The sequence below is a fragment of the Chiloscyllium punctatum genome, chromosome 48 (assembly GCF_047496795.1).
Source record: "Chiloscyllium punctatum isolate Juve2018m chromosome 48, sChiPun1.3, whole genome shotgun sequence".
NCBI lineage: Eukaryota > Metazoa > Chordata > Chondrichthyes > Orectolobiformes > Hemiscylliidae > Chiloscyllium > Chiloscyllium punctatum.
Genome location: NC_092786.1, coordinates 43239812 through 43259379, shown reverse-complemented (window position 1 = coordinate 43259379; position 19568 = coordinate 43239812). Strand labels below are relative to the sequence as shown.

The following is a 19568-nucleotide window of genomic DNA, read 5'->3' as shown; positions in this document are numbered from 1 at the left end:
AAAAAATGCATGGAGCTTGAATACTTCACTTATTCTGCCTGGCAAATGAGTAGAACTGGTTTCCACCCTTTCAGTATATTTCAATCAATTTAAAATATAAAATAAACAGTCAACTGTGCAACATATCAGAATCTACTGTCCGAAGTATGTAGGAATCATTTAGAAACACTAAACTGATGGAATATGTTGACTCTTTTCTTTAAATGAATGATCAAACATTATTGTAAACGTCATAAGCACATGACTTGGCTTTAACAAGTAACGTTCAGGTTTTTGAAGCTTGGATAAATGTCAAAATAATTGGCATTGACCTGTACTCAGCAGAAAGCACTGAATCTTCAGGTGTGCAATTCAAGTTTTCAGTGTGAGAGTTTTAAACTTAAAACTTACAACACACTTCTTCAAAAATAACTTCTCAATACAATTCTATTTGATATTCTAAAATAGGCCATTTCAATTTTATAAACTATTATATAAGTATTGACTGAAACTTAATAAAATTTCTATTCATTTAGTTAAATAAATGACTCAAAAATTGATGGGAAAACTCACTTTGCCTTTTGCTATAAGAAGCAAAAATAATGTTCTGAAGAGACCATGAGCAATAAGATAAGAAAGGTGCTGTCAGCTGATATGCCATAATCATAACCAGATGGTAGCTCTACTGCAGCAAGTGACTCACCTCCTGACTCCCCAAAGTCTTTACAAGTGTAGATGGAATATTCTTCACTTGTCTGGATTAATGGAGCTACAGCAACACTTAAAAAGCTCAACGTATTCTGGAATAAATCAGTCCTGATCATCACCGCTTCATGGAACTCCTACAATGCCGAAAGAGGCCATTGGTCCCACTGAGTCTACACCAACTCTCTGAACAGCATCCCATCCTGACCCAGCCCCTACCCTATCCCCATAACACCACACTTACTATGGCCAACTCACCTAGTCTGATGTCACGGTGACAGTGTTGGACTGGAGTGGACAAAGTTAAAAATCACACAACACCGGATTATAGTTCAACAGGTTGATTTGGCAGAACAAGCTTTCACAGCGCTGCTCTTCCAGTATGTAGCAACCTGACAAAGGAACAGTGTTCCAAAAGCTTATACTTCCAAATAAACCTGTTGGACTATAACTTGGAGTTGTGTGACTTTTAACTTGGTTCTCCTAGCCTGTATATCCCTGGACTACAGGGCAATTTAGCATGGCCAATCCAACTAACCTGCATCTCTTTGGATTGTGGGAGGAAACTGGAGCACCTGAAGGAAACCCTCGCAGATACTGGGAGACTGTCTTTGTGGAGTTTGTACAATCACCCAAGGCTGGAATTGAACCCAGGTCCCTGGCACAGTGAGGCAACACTGCTAATCAATGAGCCACCTTCTTAAAAATGTTCACTTCCTCCAATAGTGGCACGTCATGGCTGCAGTGCACTCCAGCAGTGGCTAAACCTGTGACCTTTACCATCGAGGAGAACAAGATATCTGGTATATTGAAACACGACCAGCTGCCATTTCCCCTCAAAAGTTGCACCGAATCCTGACTTGGAATAGATTGCTGTAACTATAGTGTGTGACTTGGAACATCCTTCCTAACAGGTGTATGGGAGCTCCAACTGTACAAAAACCACAGCAGGCTAGGAAGGCAACTTACTCCTATCTCCCAAAAGCAATTGCTAATGGGTTAAATGCTGATGAGCAATGCTCACATCCCATGAATTAAACGAAAATACCATTGGCTTACTCATAATCTGAAAGTGGCACACTTGCAGATATCATAGCATTCTTCCAGTGGAAAGCAGTGTGTCCTGACTCTTTAGGTGGAACAATCTACCAGAGTCAGATTGCTGTCCACATTGCTGTCTAGTGTGGTGAAACTAACATTCAAGATTTGTGCAAATTTTGCACGTTCCAATTCTATCCCTTTCGAACTAAACCTAATGTGTAGTTTTGTTGTGGTCTTACTAACCTGCATTGTTACTTTTAGTGAATTTTGCACATGGATCCCACATCACTTTGCAAGTCTACTCCATTTGAATTCTTACTTTCCAAATAATAAATGACCACCTAATTTGCCTTACCAAAACCTTTTCATATTTTCTCATTTCAAATGCTAAGGCCACATTTAAATAAATATTTGGAAGGGGAGCAATTTTCCCCAGGTTCTCCGAATGCTTGGAGATAGGATTTGAAGCTGAAACATCAGTACAGTCTCATAGATTGGTACAGTACAGTATTGTGCAGGTGCGATGGGCTCACTGGCCTCCATTTGTGACATAATAATTCTGAGATGCTGTGAAAGTCAGGTTTAGCACGAGACAACAATGTAGTGAAGTGTTAGAAGCTTATTCGGAGAACAACTGCCCAGAGAGTGGTTAATAGCTTGATTACCACATAAAATGCCCACCGTCATTTATCACTAGAAAGGGATTTTAGTGATGAGTACTTGATTAACGCCCTATCCTAATGGTGACTGGTAAACAAATCATTGTGGAGGGTTGAGCACGAGTTTGGAATATTTGAGTTCATTTGCTGCTGGAGGTTTGAAAAGAAAGGTAAGTCAACTCTGCTTAGTCGAAGTATTTGCATGTCGTGGCTCAGTGGTTAGCACTCTGCCTCAGAGCACTAGGGACCTGGGTTCGATTCTACCTTCAGGCAACTGTCTGTGTGGAGTTGCATGGGTTTCCTCCGAGTGCTCTGGTTTCCCCCCACAGTCCAAAGATGTGCAGGATTGGTGTATTAACCATGGCAAATATGGGGTTACATGGATAGGGTAGAGAAGTGGGTCTGGGTGGGATGCTCTTTTGGACGGTCGTTGTGAACTCAATGGGCTGAATGGCCTGCTTCCACACCGTAGGGATTCTACTGCAGCAGGGATTATACTATTGTTCCCTGAAAGCTATATATACACAAGTATATTCATAGGCAGGACCCTTACCTCTACAACCAGAAAAACAATACACCGTTTCCAATTAAAATGTTCAACCCGTGGGGATGGCTGTTTACTGGTGTCCTCTCCATGGCAGCCACTGTGATCAGAGATTCCACTTGCCAACTAATCAGCACACTTTTCTCCTCATGCAGTGTAAACTGTTTTTCCCTTTCAGATTTAATATTCTTGCATTTGAACTGGTGAGTGCAAAATGGAAAGCTTCAAATGGTGTCTCTTTGTCCTGCAATTTTCAAGTGCTGGATGACAAAACTACTCTGATCATTATTCTGGAAAATCTCTTCAGTGTTTTGCCTGAAAATGTTGGAGGGGAAAACCTGTCTACTGCTTCTGGTGATATGCATTGAAAAGAATCCATGCAGACCACACAGGTAGCAATCCACAACATGTCTGCAACCAAGGAACCAATGTGAATCTGCATAGTGCCACTTAATACTACATTAATTAATTTCTCATTCCAGATTAGTGGTGCTGGAAGAGCATAGCAGTTCAGGCAGCATCCAAGGAGCAGCGAAATTGACGTTTCGGGCTAAAGCCCTTCATCAGGAATAGAAAGCTATTAATTTCTCATGTCAAGTGCATAACTGGCCACCTCATAAGGAGTGAGGGAGAAGGAAATGCTTGGTCAATAGCATTCTGCTTGATCTGGAGGAGGAATGGGCAAAGGCTATGAAAGCTGACAGAACAACTGTAGCTGAAATATGGGACGAGGGCAGGAGGGAAGGTAGACATCTTCTGTCTGGATATAAGGTATGCTTCTTCCTCCTGTGGACCTGCTCCATCAGAACCTCCCAACATGTGTCTGGGATCCTGCATGACCTCTCACTCAGTCACAGTTATTCTGAATCATGCTGTTGTGAACCAATCAGCAGCCTCCACACCTTGAGGAGAAATGATTGGCTGCAACTCACATACCAATGTCATCCCATCCAGATGCTCAAACCCTGCAATGCCTGTTTTAGTGCCTGCAGACAAATTCAAATTCTGGTAAGCCGCAATGAGGACTCAAATTGACTGCTCAAACTAGATTTTCACATCTGAGCACCAAGTGGCATCTGTTTTCACCAAAACAACTCCAAGTCTCAAGTTAATCTGTTACTTCTGTTTAACTTTTCAATGTTTTAACAACCATCTGTGAGATAAGATCCTAATTTCCTAATTGCTCTAACAATGCCAAAGCAAATTCACTTGTGTTTTTTTTCATGGGGTCGTTTACACGACTACATTTCCAAATAGATTTTTTTTTTAACATGAAGCATTTTGAGATGATTTGAGGAGATTGAAAGCACTATTACATGTTCAAACATCTCTGTGGCCTTGTGTACCTCAGTAACCTCCTTCAACTCTTCAATGCTCTGAGATTTTTAGATTAGATTAGATTACTTAGTGTGGAAATCTCCCTGTTCTATCAGCCCTGGTCCTTTAAGCATTCCCAATTCTTAGTCGTTCCACCAATGATGGCTGTGCCTTCAACTGCTTTTGTCCTAAGCTCTGGAATTCATTGCCCCAGTCAACCCACCTTTAAAGTTATTGCTTGGAATATACTTTTTGACCAAACTTTCAGTCATTTAACATTTATGTTCCCTCTGAAGGTTTCCGCCACTTCATTAACTTCTGCATGAGGTCCATGTACAGTAGGGGCTGCCAGAACCAGATGTCAATACATGTGTATGCCAATTGGTGAGTGCATAGCCTCCGATGAGCTGCACAGCCGCACTGGTCAGAGGGAACATTGGCTAACATCTGTATGTGACTGGGTGATCATGTTACTCTGATGACACTCCATGAAGTGTCTGGAGTTGTTTTTACAATATTAAAAAGGTGCTATTTAAACATATATTTTCATTACAAAGATGACTGCATGCCCAAATTAATATACCCAGTCTTTTTCATTCTTTCCAGGAACTGAAAAAAAATCGACTGGCTATTGTCAGTACTTACAAGTTAGATCTTGCTTTATGCATTGAAACGTTTCTGAGATTTAATTCCAAATCTTCTGATAAAATCTCATCTAATTCTCCAGCATTCAGTGTGTATGTTTCAGATTTCCAGTATTTTATAGAGTCACAGATGTACAGCACGGTAACAGACCCTTCGGTCCAACCCGTCCATGCTGACCGGATATCCCAACCCAATCTAGTCCCACCTGCCAGCACCCGGCCCATATCCCTCTAAACCCTCTATCCCTCATATACCCATCCAGATGCTTTTTAAATGTTGCAATTGTACTATCCTTCACCACTTCCTCTGGCAGCTCATTCCATGCACATACCACCCTCTATGTGAAAAAGTAACTTCTACTCTAGTTTGAAGTAATTCATACCAAACATTTCAAACGTAGTGCAATTACTTGTCAGTTTGGATTAACACTGCGTTCAACATGCTCACAGGACAAAGGGTACACAGTGTACCTGAAATACTTGAAAGAAGCCTGTCAAGTACACACAGACCACAACTGTAGGGTAGAAAACACGCTTACAACCCAGCTTATAGGTTTTGTGTGCTTTAACATTACAAAATATAGTTGGATATCAAATTAAGCAGAGTACCAAACAATGGAGCTATGTATTTATACATCTAAAGTTATTACTGGAGGCCCAGGAAATGGAAAATCAGCTTCTATGAACTTCATAACATAAAACTAACCTTACATTTTCCGTATCTGGGAATGGTGCTAGCTGTGGCCAACAACAGGCTGAAGTCATTTACATAAAAGAAATGTTCCTTTTTATTAGCAGGAATGCAAACTGTCACAATTCTAATGTAAGCACAGCCAGGATAGCAAAAAAAAGCTTTCAGTATACAAAACAATACAATAGTGTGTTTCATGTCCAATGGACATCCCAAAGCATTTTGCATGCAACAAAACACTTGAATTTTAGAAATTGCTGCAGTGAAGGAACTTGCAAATACCAAACAACAATATAATGATGACCAAGCAGTTTGTTTTATTGTGACATTGATTAAGATATAGATTTTGGGCAGAATGCTGGAAATGACTCTCCTACTCCTTTTTTTAAAGAAAGGTCCCAAAGTTCTTTCATGCTACCTGAAAGGGCAGATAAGATTAGGGTTTAGCATCTCATTCGAAAGACTGCATATCCTACATTGCAGAACTTCCTTAGTACTGCACTGGACTGTCAGCTTTTATTTGTATGTTGACATCCTGGAATGAGGTTTGAACCCACCACAACTCTGTAACTCAGCAGCAGGATTGTTAGCAACTGAGGCACAGCTGACCCTTTGCTGTACAACACAATGCAAACCAAAAATTCAGTTAAATGATTTTGCAAATGAAAAAAAAAGTGTGCATGGAACAAAATCAATCACATTTATCTTAAAGTCTTTTGTCTACTTACAGTGCCATCTTCTAACTGCAGAAATAGTACATCTGATCCTTTCTTATAGTCCTTAGTAATCTCAGCTGATTGCCAGACTTCATCAGGGTCAGGGATCCAAACACTATTATACTGTAAAACAAAAAGGAAATCATCACATTTTCTATTAATGCAAAGAGAGGCTCTCAGCCTTCCATATTCTTCTACATCTGCCCTTTCAATTACTATGTTAAAGATCCTTTACAATTATAAATTGCTGCTAGTGTTTCTTCTTTCAGTCTGCTGAGCAATCAACTAAAAAGGGTGTGGAGAATGGGACATATACCAGTACTATAGGTACTGGAGAATTTTTACAAGAGATCATTAATGTGAGTGTCTGCAATAAATTTATCCCCAAAGGGTGAAGTGAGCTTTTATTCCCCTGTGCATCTTAAAACAAATGAAAAAGTTCCTTCTCAAGCATCTGCTGGATTCAGCTAGCTTTATTGCAAAACTGCCCAACAGCACTGGCTAAATTCAGCGCTATATACTCCAGCTCTGTAATCTGAAATGATACTATTACCTCTGAACTTTATATAGTGCATCTGTAAAGCTACTCGCTTGACAGACAATTTATAATATTCATTCCAAATTGTCTCCAACCACGTTAGGAAACACCCTTATACGTATCTGTCTATATGTGGGCATGGTTTCGCTCCCAAGTCGTAAATGTTTATAGTTAGGACGGCACAAGCCTAACTTTAAATAATATTATTAAAAATTTCTCAAAACCAGTTTACATCTTTTGAGACTTCTGACTGGATGTGGCCCAAAAAGGTTTTGCTGTAGTGCAATTACACTCTCCAAACATGTAGCCTCTACCACCTCCCAGGAAGAATAAAGACAGTCCAAACTGGGAACCCCATCATTGGGAAGCTCCCCTCCAAGCCTCACACCACGGAAATGTAATTGAGCAGAATGAGGCCATTCAGCCCATCAGCTCTGCAGATGAACACCATGCCATTAGTGCCATTCTCCTGTCTTTTCCCCGTAACCTGCACATTGAATGATGGCTGAAAGAGACACAATGTCTCTATTGAACCTGTCTCCATCACATTTCCAAGCAGTACATTTCCTATCCAAAACACTGGCTGACAGAAAACAAAAAACTTTTTCTCACCTTTTGTTTCTTTTGAAAACCATTTAAAAATCTTTAAATCATTGACTCCAGTTTTACTCGGGCTTCAAATGTTATCTTGACATCAAGAGTAACTGTCCTCACTTCCCCTTGAATCAGCTCTTTTGCCCATATTTGGACAAAAGATGTAATGATTGATTGGGCTGGCAGAACACAAGCTGAGCATCAGTGAGTAGCTATTCTGATGCAAGTGCTGTTTGATAGCACTGTCAACAATGTCTTTGATCAATTTGCTAATGATTGAGAGTAGGCTTATGGGGGCAGTAATTGGCCAGCTAGGATTTATCCTGATTTTTGTGGACAGGACATACCTGGGCAAATTTCCACATTGCAGGTAGATGCCAGTGTTGTAACTACAATGGGAGGGGGGCAGTTCGTTTTTAGAAATGCCTGTTGCTCTTCAATGAACCATGGGTAACTTCCTTACTTGTTGGCAATGGTAGAGTGGCACATCCACCAGGTCACAAGGTTATGGATGGTGGGAAATACAGTTCTGCCGCTGCAGCCGAAGATCCACAGGGCCTGACCAATGGCCAGATGTCAGGTCTGTTTGACATCCAGCCTATTCAACACAATGGTAATGGCCCAAAACACCATGGAGGGTATCATACTGTCATTAAATGTGTGGTTATCACTTTGGTGGCAAGAACAGGAAGGCAGATTACTACTTAAATGGAGTCAAGTTAGGTAAAGGGGCAGTACAACGAGGTCTAGGTGTTCTTGTACATCAGACAATGAAAGCAAGCATGCAGGTACAGCAGGCAGTGAAAAAAGCTAATGGCATGCTGGCCTTTATATCAAGAGGAATTGAGTATAGGAGCAAAGAGGTCCTTCTGTAGCTGTACAGGGCCCTGGTGAGAACACACCTGTACTATCGTGTGCAGTTTTGGTCTCAAAATTTGAGGAAGGACATTCTGGCTATTGAGGCAGTGAAGTGTAGATTCACAAGGTCAATTCCCAGAATGGTTTGGACTATCATATGTTAAAAGATTGGAGTGACTGGACTTGTATACACTAATGTTTAGAAGGATGAGAGGGGATCTGATTAAGACATATTAGATTATTAAAGGATTGGACACTCTGGAGGCAGGAAGCATGTTTTTGCTGATGGGTGAGTCCCGAACCAGAGGACACAGTTTAAAAATAAGGGGTAGGCCACTTAGAACAGAGTTGAGTAGAAACTTCTTCACCCAGAGAGCGGTGGGTGTATGGAACATTCTGCCCCAGAAGGCAATAGAGGCCAAGTCTCAGGATATTTCAAGAAAGAGATGGATAAAGCTCTTAAAGATCGTGGAATCAAGGGTTATGGGGGTAAGGCAGGAACAGGGTACTGATTGTGGATGATCAGCCATGATCATAATGAATGGTGGTGCTGGCTTGAAGGGCTGAATGGCCTACTCCTGCACCTATTGTCTATTGTTTACTTGTAGCTTTGATTTGAAGCACACCTAAAGCTATTTTGTATTGGTACAAAAGTTCAGGTGTAAAGGAAGTCTAACGCAACCAAGCCATATTGAAAATGTGTTCTTTGTGGACTCCCAGTAAGAAGTAGATCTGGATATTTAATCCAAACGGAGCAATTTACCTTTTGATTGATCTGGTTACTCCTCCATTTTTTTAACCAAGTTTACTGTATACACCTTTTATAAACAGGCATATTGTTTTCTTACTGAAACAAAGTGGTTAACTCCCTTCAAATGCCAGCCTGTTCTATTCTGAATGTGGGTGCTCCTTAAAATTAACTTATACTTTCTGCATTATCACTTCCTCTTCTCACATCTGTAAGGATGACGTGTTTTATGGATTTAGACAATGCTCTTATGGAGATCTAGTTTTCCTGTTATTCCTAAAACCCTGAGGAAATCAAAGGTTATGCCACTTGACTGGGTATTTGAAATGCACTCGATTAATCCAGGAGTTCCGTTATCTTTCAGTCCTCCCTGATTTTCTCTTTTAATATTATTTATCCTTACTGGTCCTCTTTAAGAATGGGGCATGGCATCATCTACCAACAGCCCACCACAGTCAGACTATTCTAAAAATGTAACAAAAACAGAAATAGCTGGAAAAACTCAGCAGGTCTGACAGCATCTGTGGAGAGAAATCAGGGTTAACGTTTCAGGTCCAGTGACCCTTCCTCAGAACAGCATCCACAGTTATTTCAGATTTTAATTTGCAATGTAACCTCAGTTACAGTACATTTCCATTTTTAATCACTCACTTCTTCAGTAAAAAAAATCTCACTTTATTTTACTTTAACATTACAATGTCAGAGATGAAACAATATGTCTCAATATAATTACCGGATTCAATGTATTGATTGATTAGCATGTCGTAAAACGAATCTTTCAATTATGGTGTTGTGTACTGTTATATAAGCCGACATGATAATAAATAAAATCAGCCCAGAATATTTAGTCATTGCTAATTGCTATTAACTTCAATTGCTGTGGCTTTTAACCAATAACTTTAAAAGTTGTGAACCAGTCACTCTGTGCGTCTGCAAGCGAATGAAAGATCTTGAGAAAAGACTGAGGAGCAGCAAGTCCTGACAAGTCAAAAGGATCACCTCAGTGAATCCTACGGACAGAAACCATTGAATTGCTTTCACAGTTTTTCTCTCCATCCCTAGTACCAATGTGTGTGTGTATGTGTGTGTTTCTCTCCATCCCTAGTACCAATGTGTGTGTGTGTGTGAGCACACATGTGCATGTAGGGGAACTTTTTAAAAGGTAATAGGGTTATATGTTGACAGTTCATAACTCTTTACCTACAGCTTAAATCTATTTGTACTAAATAGTAATTTTTGTTGAGAATAGAAAATTGGTCCTTGCTGTCTGTCACCCAGGATCTTGAAGATAAGGAAATTGAGGAATTTTGTGCACTGTTTTAAAATTTTTAATTCTTGTGACAATTCCTGGAATAGTGGGGCTTGATTTCCATTACACTATCCTAGTCAGGTGTTACATTGTCACAGCCTTAAATCCTCAATGGCACTGATTGGGAGAGAGGAAGGACGGACAGTTTTCTTGAATCGTGTTCGAGGAGTAGTTTCTGACTTGCTGCACTCTTGGTGAGTTGATGACCTTTCCAGATATTTCAGTTAGACTATGGTCATATCCACTCACCTTTTGACATTGGAGATTCTCTAGTGTGACATGAGCCACTGAGAAAGTGAGGACTCTAGATCAGATTCGCAAAGCAGGAGAAATCGACCTTTCGGACATAAGCCCTTAATCAGGAATGTAGGGGGGAATGGGGTGGGGGGGTGTGGTGGGTGGTGGGAAGCGCTTATGCCTGAAACATCGATTCTCCTGTTCTTTGGATGCTATCTGACCTGCTGTGCTTTTCCAGTGCCACACATTTCGATCGTTACATGTGTCTGACATCTTTAACTGTGTAATAAACAACAACTAACTTACCATTGTACAAAACATCTTTCAGCTTTTTGACCATTAGAATACTCTTAGGACAGCAATTACTTCATTCAGGGTATTTAGTTTATTTTTCTCAATTGATTTAAAGAGTTAATAAGTATTTGGAGGAGTGATAAAATTAAGCATTTGGTCTAAATTTTGTTTCACATGTTGATGAAAACTTATGTCATGCAGCTGATCACATGTTTAAAGAGCACAATTAATATCAAATTCAATACACAAAATTAAATAAATTATGCAACTGACTTCAATAGGATAAATATTCTAAATGGTACCACTCCAGATCCTATATCTTCAAAGAATGTTTTCTAGAAATCAACACAATAATGCACAGCGTTCAAACATCTAAAGTGTCCCAGACAATAAATTATTTTTGTAGTTAGTGATTGTTGTCATAGAGTCAAACTATAAAGTAGCAACTAAAACTTAAACTTGCAGTAACAGGCAAGATAGATATGACGTAGCCAGTTGTACATTGTAGACTGATTTTACTACCCGGACCATCATGGAAGTCACTTAACTTTAATGTTCACTTATTGCTATGGCAACTATTTGCCTTTTATTCAAATAAAAGGAGATAGGAACAATAATGAGAGAACTGGCAGCTGTTCACTGGCCTTTACACTTAGTTTAAGAATTAAAGCAGATATTATTATGTACACGAGGCAGCAGCTTATACTTCATTTTAACTGTTTATTACACTCACTGAAACCACTCAGGAAATTGTAAAACAAACTTCTAAAGTTTTTGTAAGCTTTAAACGTTTAAGTCACTATTGAGGGATTGAAAGCAAGACGTCCTAAAGTGTTACTAGATTTTAAAAAGGCATGTTTTGCACCAAAATGATCTCAAAATTCAATTATTTTTCAAAAACAGCTACAGTTATTTTAAAATTAAGCAATAAGAAGTCCCTTCAAGTCCATGAAAGAAAGTACGTTGTTGTGTAAGCATTCTACTTTTTAAAACTACAGTTGCATGTTTTTTCAACCATTTTCTTTAAACTGGTTACTATCTCACAGCATTTGTCGTGGTGATGGGTGTGTAGTCTTATAATGACTGCAGCATTACATCATCTAACATTTTTTTTAATGTCGCTTGTCACCTGGAGGTCATACTTGAAAATCTCTCTCATCCAGTAACTGTCTCTTTCCTATTCCTTAATCCTGTCAGGTTATGTTTTTGAACACAATTGTCTAATTTCAAAGTCTACAAGAGGTTAAGTGAAAGCTGTAATTCAGGAGGGATTTGGAGCTAATAAGATCACTGTACAACCTTGGTGTCTTTAATATAGAAAAGCTTCTGAGGATACTTTACGGAGGTCTAATCAGAAATAAACTAACATCGACCCAAGAATGAGATATTAGGACAATTGGCCAAAGATTGTATCAAATGGTGGCTTTTCAGGATAGTCTAAAAGGAGAGAGGGGCAACAAGCCAAGAGTGGAGGGACATAACTTTTGGAGCAAGCCCAGGTGTCGAAAGACACCGTAGCCAAGGGTTGAGTGAAGAGGAAAGGCAGCTAGAGTGAAATGCATAAAAGGCCAATGACAGAGAAGCAGGGAGTTATGTGGTGGTGCTATCGGACTGGAAAAAGTGGCAGGGACAGTGGAGGGTGAAGCAATGAAGAGATTTGAATCGAGAAGTTGTAATGGGATATACAGAGAGTAGGGAGTAAAACAAAGTCAGCCAGCAATCATGACAGAGTTAGGGCACGGAGAGTAGAGTTTAAGGAGCTGAACTTCACAGAGAGTGCAGTATGGCAGGCCACCCAAGCAAGCGACCAAAATTATGGATATGGGGAAGTATGTAAGTTAGCCCACTGAACTGGAAGGTTTGTTTTCAGACGTTTTATCACCATACTAGGTAACATCAACAGCGAGAGTCTCCGGGTGCAGCGCTGGTGGTATGACCCGCCTCTCTATTTATAGGTCTTGGTTTCTTAAGGTGGGTGATGTCATTTCCGGTCCTGTTTTTCAAGGTAAGGTAGATAGGACCTAAATCGATGTGTTTATTGATGGAGTTATGGTTAGAATGCCATGTCTCTAAGAATTTTCATATGTGTCTTTGTTTCGCCTGTCCTAGAACGTGTTTGTTGTCACAGTCAAAGTGGTGTCTTGCTTTGTCTGTATGTATTGAAACGAGTGAGAGTGGGCCATGTTTTGGTGGCTAGTTGGTGTTCATGTTTCCTGGTGGCAAGCTTCCTGCTAGTTTGTCCAATGTAGCGTTTTTACAGCTCTTGCATGCTATATTGTAAATGACGTTAGTTTTGTTGGTAGTGTCTAATGGATCCTTTTGGTTCATTAGTTGTTGTTGAAAGGTGTTGGTAGGTTTGTGGGCGATGATGATGCCAAGGGGTCGGAGTAATCTGAAAGTCATTTCTGATATGTCTTTGCTGCAAGGTAATGTGGCTATTGTTTTTTTGGTTGCGTTGTGTCTGCTGGTTTGTGTTTGTTTCTACCCACCAACACACTTAAACAGCGACTAATGAACTCAGATCAACATTGAACTGCATGCAACAGTTAGGTTCAGCCAGAGAGTGGTTGGGAAAAAGGAATGGGTTGCATAAGGAGCAAGGTCATGGACTTTATAATGGAGAAGGCAGGTGGCAGGGTTGGCACAGTTTAACTGCGGGAAATGGATGCTCAAAGACTGAACATCAAATAAGCAATCAGACAAAGCAGAGGGGATGAAGGACTCCATGCAATTGGTGGGAAGTACTGCCAGGTGTTGTCATTGTATATGAAACAGCAATAGCAATAGCAGCAAATGATGCTGTGAACGAACATGATGTAGATGAAGAAGAACAGAATTCCAAGGGCAGATACATCCTTGGATGACTCTGTAGATAAAAGTTCAAGGATTGGAAGAGAATCATGAAAATGATCTGCCTACAATCAGGCAGATGCACTGAGCTAGATAATGGAGGACAGGATGGTCAGTGTCATAGGCTGAAAAGAAGTCAAGGACAAATAACTTTGCACAATCACAGCGGATTTCATTGATGATGTATTGGAGACGATTAATACCGTTGATCCACAATGAAGGGAACACATTAAAGATGGTCCAGAGGTAACCTATCGTCGTTGCTGAGATTTAACCCTGACAGGTTATTCATGTTGTGAGAGTTACATGACTGTCATAACTACAGCCAGTATGCTACAATAAATTCCTTCTTTAAGAAAGGGGCAAAAACTGTGAATGGTGTGTTTTTGGCAGTATACCCAAAAGCACGACAACTAGGAGAATCCCGCAAAACCTAAATTGGGCATCAAATCTTCTTTCAATAATGTAAATGAGCTTCCACCATTCATTACACCTCAATCTTTGCTTTTCAAATGGGTCAAATTCGATCCTGTCTTATGATTTGAAGGGAGAGGGGGAAGTACGAAGAGAATGGGGTCAATGAATGGCACTCTCCTCCATCCAACCCTACAATGATTGAACTGACAAAGGTGCTCTCATTTTGTTGGCTATCGGAACTGCTGAAGATTCCTAAACAGAGCAATCAGTATCCGTTTCACTCAGCACTATCCAAATGAGAAAAGGGGGCCCTAAGTCTGCCCTTACTCACTCAGATTAGTAAATGGTGCAAACCTGTTTTAGCTTGCTGTCCTTTTAATTTGAGATCAAAGGACTTTTCAGACACCTGAGGGGAGGGAGACGAGTTTTCAGATTATCCTGTTCAGAGATGTTACTATATAGCTCTGGAGCAGGGAGGAACTGAACTCAAGCCTCCTAGATCAGATGTAGGCACACTACCACTATGCTATTCGAACCCAGAGGACATGGGAGACAGAATCATGAAACAATGAATGTAACATAGAATTTCATAGAATCCCTACAGTGTGGAAACAGGCCATTTAGTCCAACAGGTTCACACCAACCCTCCAAAGAATAACCCACCCAGATCTATTCCCCTACTACTCCACATTTCTCCTGACTAATACACCTAACCTACACATCTCTGAACACAATGGGCAATTTAACATGGCTAATTCACTTAACCGGCACATCTTTGGATTGTGGGATGAATTCAGAGCACCCAGAGGAAACCCACACAGACAGGGGAAGAATGTGCAAACTCCACACACTGTTGTCTGAGGCTGGAATTGAACCCGGGTCCCTGGTGCTGTGAGGCAGCAGTGCTAACTATTGTGCTGCCCCTATAGTGGTCCAATTGATCCCCAAGGATTCTTTAAAATAATTTCTTGTTGAGTAACCAATGTTAGGAAGATAAATGAATTTGAAATTAATTCTGCACCCACTTAGCCATAGACATGTGTAGCATGTAAACAGACCCTTCGGTCCAACTTGTCAATGCCAACCAGATAGCCTAATCTAATCTAGTCCCATTTGTAGCACTTGGTCCATATCCCTCTAAACCCTTCAGGATTTCCCAAGCACAAATTGGTCAACCTTCTCATCCCACACCACACCACCGCTACTTCCTACCCACCTCTTCTAATTAATATTGAAGCCAGAATGTTTATTGGACTTGTGAAGTGTTACAGACCCATAAATGGCTAAACAACAGCAATGATTAATTATGCAGCCACAAAATAATTACTCTCAATGAGAAGAGCAGACAAGGGAGGGGCACTTGGCAACGAAGCTTGGAAGCAACTGAATTGCAATAGAGATCCATAGGGAGTGTGCTTCACAGACAATAAAGAAGTGAGTCAAACTCACATAGCATAGAAAAAAAAAGTGGGCCGAGAATTCTTTTATTCCCCTGAAATAGCAATTCAAGTGAAAACTCAAAAAAAAACAATGGAAAGGAAAGACTGAAAACTTATCTTTTCTTAAAAACATTATCCTAAATTTCAAAATCCAGGCCAAGCCATATCAAGTATCTCAAATATTATTACTTCTTGTTCCAAATAAATGTGAAGTCACCAAGCAGGTACCCCTCCCTGCCAGGCTATTCTATTGATGCATAAATTATGGGCAAAACTCAGAAACAGCTCCCTTACACACAGCTGGCCTGTCAACTTTAGGATGCTATTGTCAAAGTAGAATGTTAAAGGCTGCTTTGTCCATAACTTGCAGACTGTTTGTTTAAAGATATTTTCAGATCTACATGTTCAGAGATGTTATTATTGCACATCCCTGGAGTAGGTGGGACTTGAACTTGGGACTAAGTTGACAGAGGTAGTGATACTACCACCAGAACACAAGAGCCTCTCAGACAGTATTCATACCATTGATGAGGGCACTTCTGAAAATTAATGACTTGACTAGTGCTTTAGATGATAGAGCATATCTACATCACTTTTTTTCATCTCTCCTGTTGTGATTCCATTCATTGATCTATGGGAAGAAGGTGAATAATGAATATATTATACTTCTTATACTGTGGCAGTCCCACAGTACTGAACCCTGTTGCACATCTCAATATAGCGGCCAACTGTTCAAATATGAGGCTCAATTGTATTTTTCAAAAGGGGACAAGAAAACCAAAACTCAAAATTGGGAAAATTTAGTTTCTAATGCTGCCAGCACAAAGGAAGATGATTGTCCTTATTGAAGGTCAATCATCTTCGTTTAAGAACAGTACGGCAGGAGTCCCTCAAGATGCTGTCCACCTTCACCTTCTGTGGTATCTTCTTGAACAATGACCTCTCCATCATCATCAGGTCAGACTTGTGTACAATCATCAACAAACAGCCAATGTTCATTTGCATCTCCTTCGATACTCAGTCAGTATTTGCCAACATGCATCAAGACCTGGACAACTCTCAGGCTTGTGCTGCATTCGTGCCACATAAATGCCTGGTACGACCAGAGAATCTAACCATTTCCCCTTGAAGGCCAATGGTATTACTGTCACTGAACCTCCATTTGTCAACATTCAAGTTGTTACCATGGATCAGAAACATGAATGAACCAGCCATGTCAATACTGAGGATGCAAGAGCAGGTCAGAGGCTGGGATTTCTGAGGCAAGTCAGCCATCTTCTGAATCCACAAAGATAGAAGTCAGGAGGGTGATGGAATGCCCTCAATTTGCCTGCATGAGTGCAGCTCTAACTACACTAAAGAAGCCTGACTGATGAGTATACCATCCACAGCCGTAAACATTCACTTCTTCCATTATTGATGCACAATGGCAGCAGTGTGAACCAATACATAATGTACTCCAGCAACTCTGAGTCATCTTCAACACTATCTTCCAAACCTATGATCCCGGTCACTTAGAAGGGACAAGAGCTACCAATGCATTACATGTGGAGATCCCCTCGAAGATGTTCATCATCCTGGCTTGGAGCTCTATCATATCAAAGGAATAGTCACTGGGTCAAAGTTCTGGAACCCCCTCTCTCAAAGCACTGTTACATTGTGCTCCATGATTGCTTTTGGGGAATAGAGTCTCATACCCCATCTTGTTTTTTTCCACTATTTGTGTTGCTAAAATTAGATTCCCTACAGTGTCAACACCGACCCTCTGAAGAGTAATCCACCCAGATTTTCATAACACTATGGGCAATTCACCTGACCTGCACATCTTTGGACTGTGGGAGGAAACCGAAGCACCTGGAGGAAACCCACAGACACAGGGAAAATGTGCAAACTCCACAAAGACAGTTGCCCAAGGCTGGAATTGAACCTTGGACCCTGGTGCTGTGAGGCAGCAGTGCTAACCACTGAGCCACCGTGCCGCCCATCCAAGTTTCTGGATAGGTTCAAAAATTAATCAAAAAAGAGCATGCAAAGTTTTGACACAGTCTTGGTCAGAACCCACCTGGAGTTCTCTCACTAGTTTTAATCAGGAAACCACAAAAGAAAAATTGCTTTGGAGTGGGCAATGGTGCAGATTGATTGGAAATATAGCAGGGCTGAAAGGGTTAAATTGAGGCCAGGTTAGAAAAAAAATGATCTGAATTTCCCTCGAATTTAAAAGTTTGAGGGTGATTAAAATTTTAAATGATTCAATCAGGTAGATGCAAAGAAAAATTCTCCTCTGGTAAGGGGATATCATCTGAGAATTAGAGTATGGGTCATGAGGAGGGAAATAAAGCAGATTTGTTTCACAAAAAAAAGCAATACAATCCTGGAGATTTCTTCCTCAATAATCGCTAATGTTAGGGCAATTGGAACTTTGAAGACAGAAATAGATTAAGACTTTTGTTGTGTTGAGGTAAATGAGATTCAAGTACAGAACAGCCATTATTTCTCTGAATGATGGAGCAGACCGAGGGTCTGAATGGCCTACTCCTATTGGTCTGTCACAATGTATTTTTGTGGCCATTCACCCCATCATATCTGTACTGGCTCTCTGAGTATTTTAACGTGGTGCCAAACTATGTCAGATTTATCGATGTAATTACAAAATACATTACATAGTCAAACTATACAGGACCCCAGAAAGTTGGCATACAGAAGGGTGCACCTGGTACATCGCTTGTGGCAGGTGCCAGACAGTTTCAGAGTAATCACAAAAAACAGGACTTTTCAACATTCGGGGCATTCTTCTCTCTGCCTTTGAAATTTCAGAGGATCAGCGTTCAATGAATTCTGGGCAAGTGTACACAGCCAGATCCTGTTACTGCCTCCAGGTGAGGTCACCTTTCTGAACAATGTACAACTTTCTTCCTGCTGTCCAAATCATCTCAAACTCCAAACGGCTCAGAAACCCACGTGAGAAAGCTGGTAGATCAGCCCATCACAAACAGAGAGGACCCAATGACATTAGGCAACGCTGTCACACCGCCTCAGTGATAAAAGCGGTTCCATATGGTCTCTGCTGTGGAACAAAGGCACAAATTGCTGGCGAAACTCAGCAGGTCCGGCAGTATCTAATGGAGAGAGAAACGGAGTTAACGTTTCGAGTCCAACTTCATCAGAACCCTGCTGAGTTTCTCCAGCAATCTCTGTTTTTGTCCCAGCACCCGCAGTTCTTGTTTTGTTTTGCTGTAGGCGTTTCACAGCAACAACTTTACACAATGCTGTAATTCACCGAACAACAAATCCGCCAGAGTTTCTTAAAGTCCCGAACACCTGCAGAGAATATAGTCCTTTTACAGGTACAGCGGAGGGTACGCGGAATAGATTGGTGCATTTGATGCTGCCAGCAATGCTTGGCTTCAGGGCGAAGGATTGACTGTGGAGAGTGAAATAAGTTACTGAGTTACCTTGGTGTACAGTTCTGCCACCGCCATAGGGAAGTGTCGTCTCAGCAATTGCCAGAGTTAGCGTGCACTGCAGTTCCTCATGGCTGGAGCAATAAGCTTGTTACAATTGCTTTCTGTCCTTCTCTCTTATTCACTCACTACGTCCCTCTGCCTCTCTCATTCACTCACTGCCTGCCGCTCTCTCAGCACGACCCGCCTGTTATACCCACACACCAGGTAGACTTTGCACCTTCTGTCTCTCTTCACCCCCCACCTCGTGACAAGGGAGTGTCCGAAACTAAACCCAGGCAGTCAGCTGGAAGAATCACTCAATCTTTAACTTCTCCGCATTCCATGTACCACAATGATATTTGTAAGCGTCTAGCATCGTTTCCAAATGTTAGTACATCCCTTCTTTCAATACCAATTACAGTGTCCAACGTGAGCAAAGTTTTCTGAGAAATCTCCCAGCCCCAAAACAAATAAATGATCCAGGGATTGTTTAAATCCTGCAGAAGTTCGTCAAACTTGCAAAGAATAAAGAAATACAGGTTCAT

The 19568-nt window shown here is 40.8% G+C and overlaps 1 protein-coding gene across 1 annotated transcript in view; it reads right to left on the bottom strand.

The window, feature by feature from the left end:
- myo5c (myosin VC) overlaps positions 1–19272 on the bottom strand; it is a 94749-nt gene extending 75477 nt beyond the window's left edge. The window contains exons 1-2 of the mRNA XM_072565074.1: positions 19033–19272; positions 6309–6419 (exon numbers count right to left, since the gene is read on the bottom strand). Of these exons, the coding sequence (XP_072421175.1) occupies positions 6309–6419; positions 19033–19059 (138 nt within the window). The 5' untranslated portion in view covers positions 19060–19272. The remainder of the gene's footprint in view (positions 1–6308; positions 6420–19032) is intronic.
- Between the last annotated feature and the right edge of the window lie 296 nt (positions 19273–19568).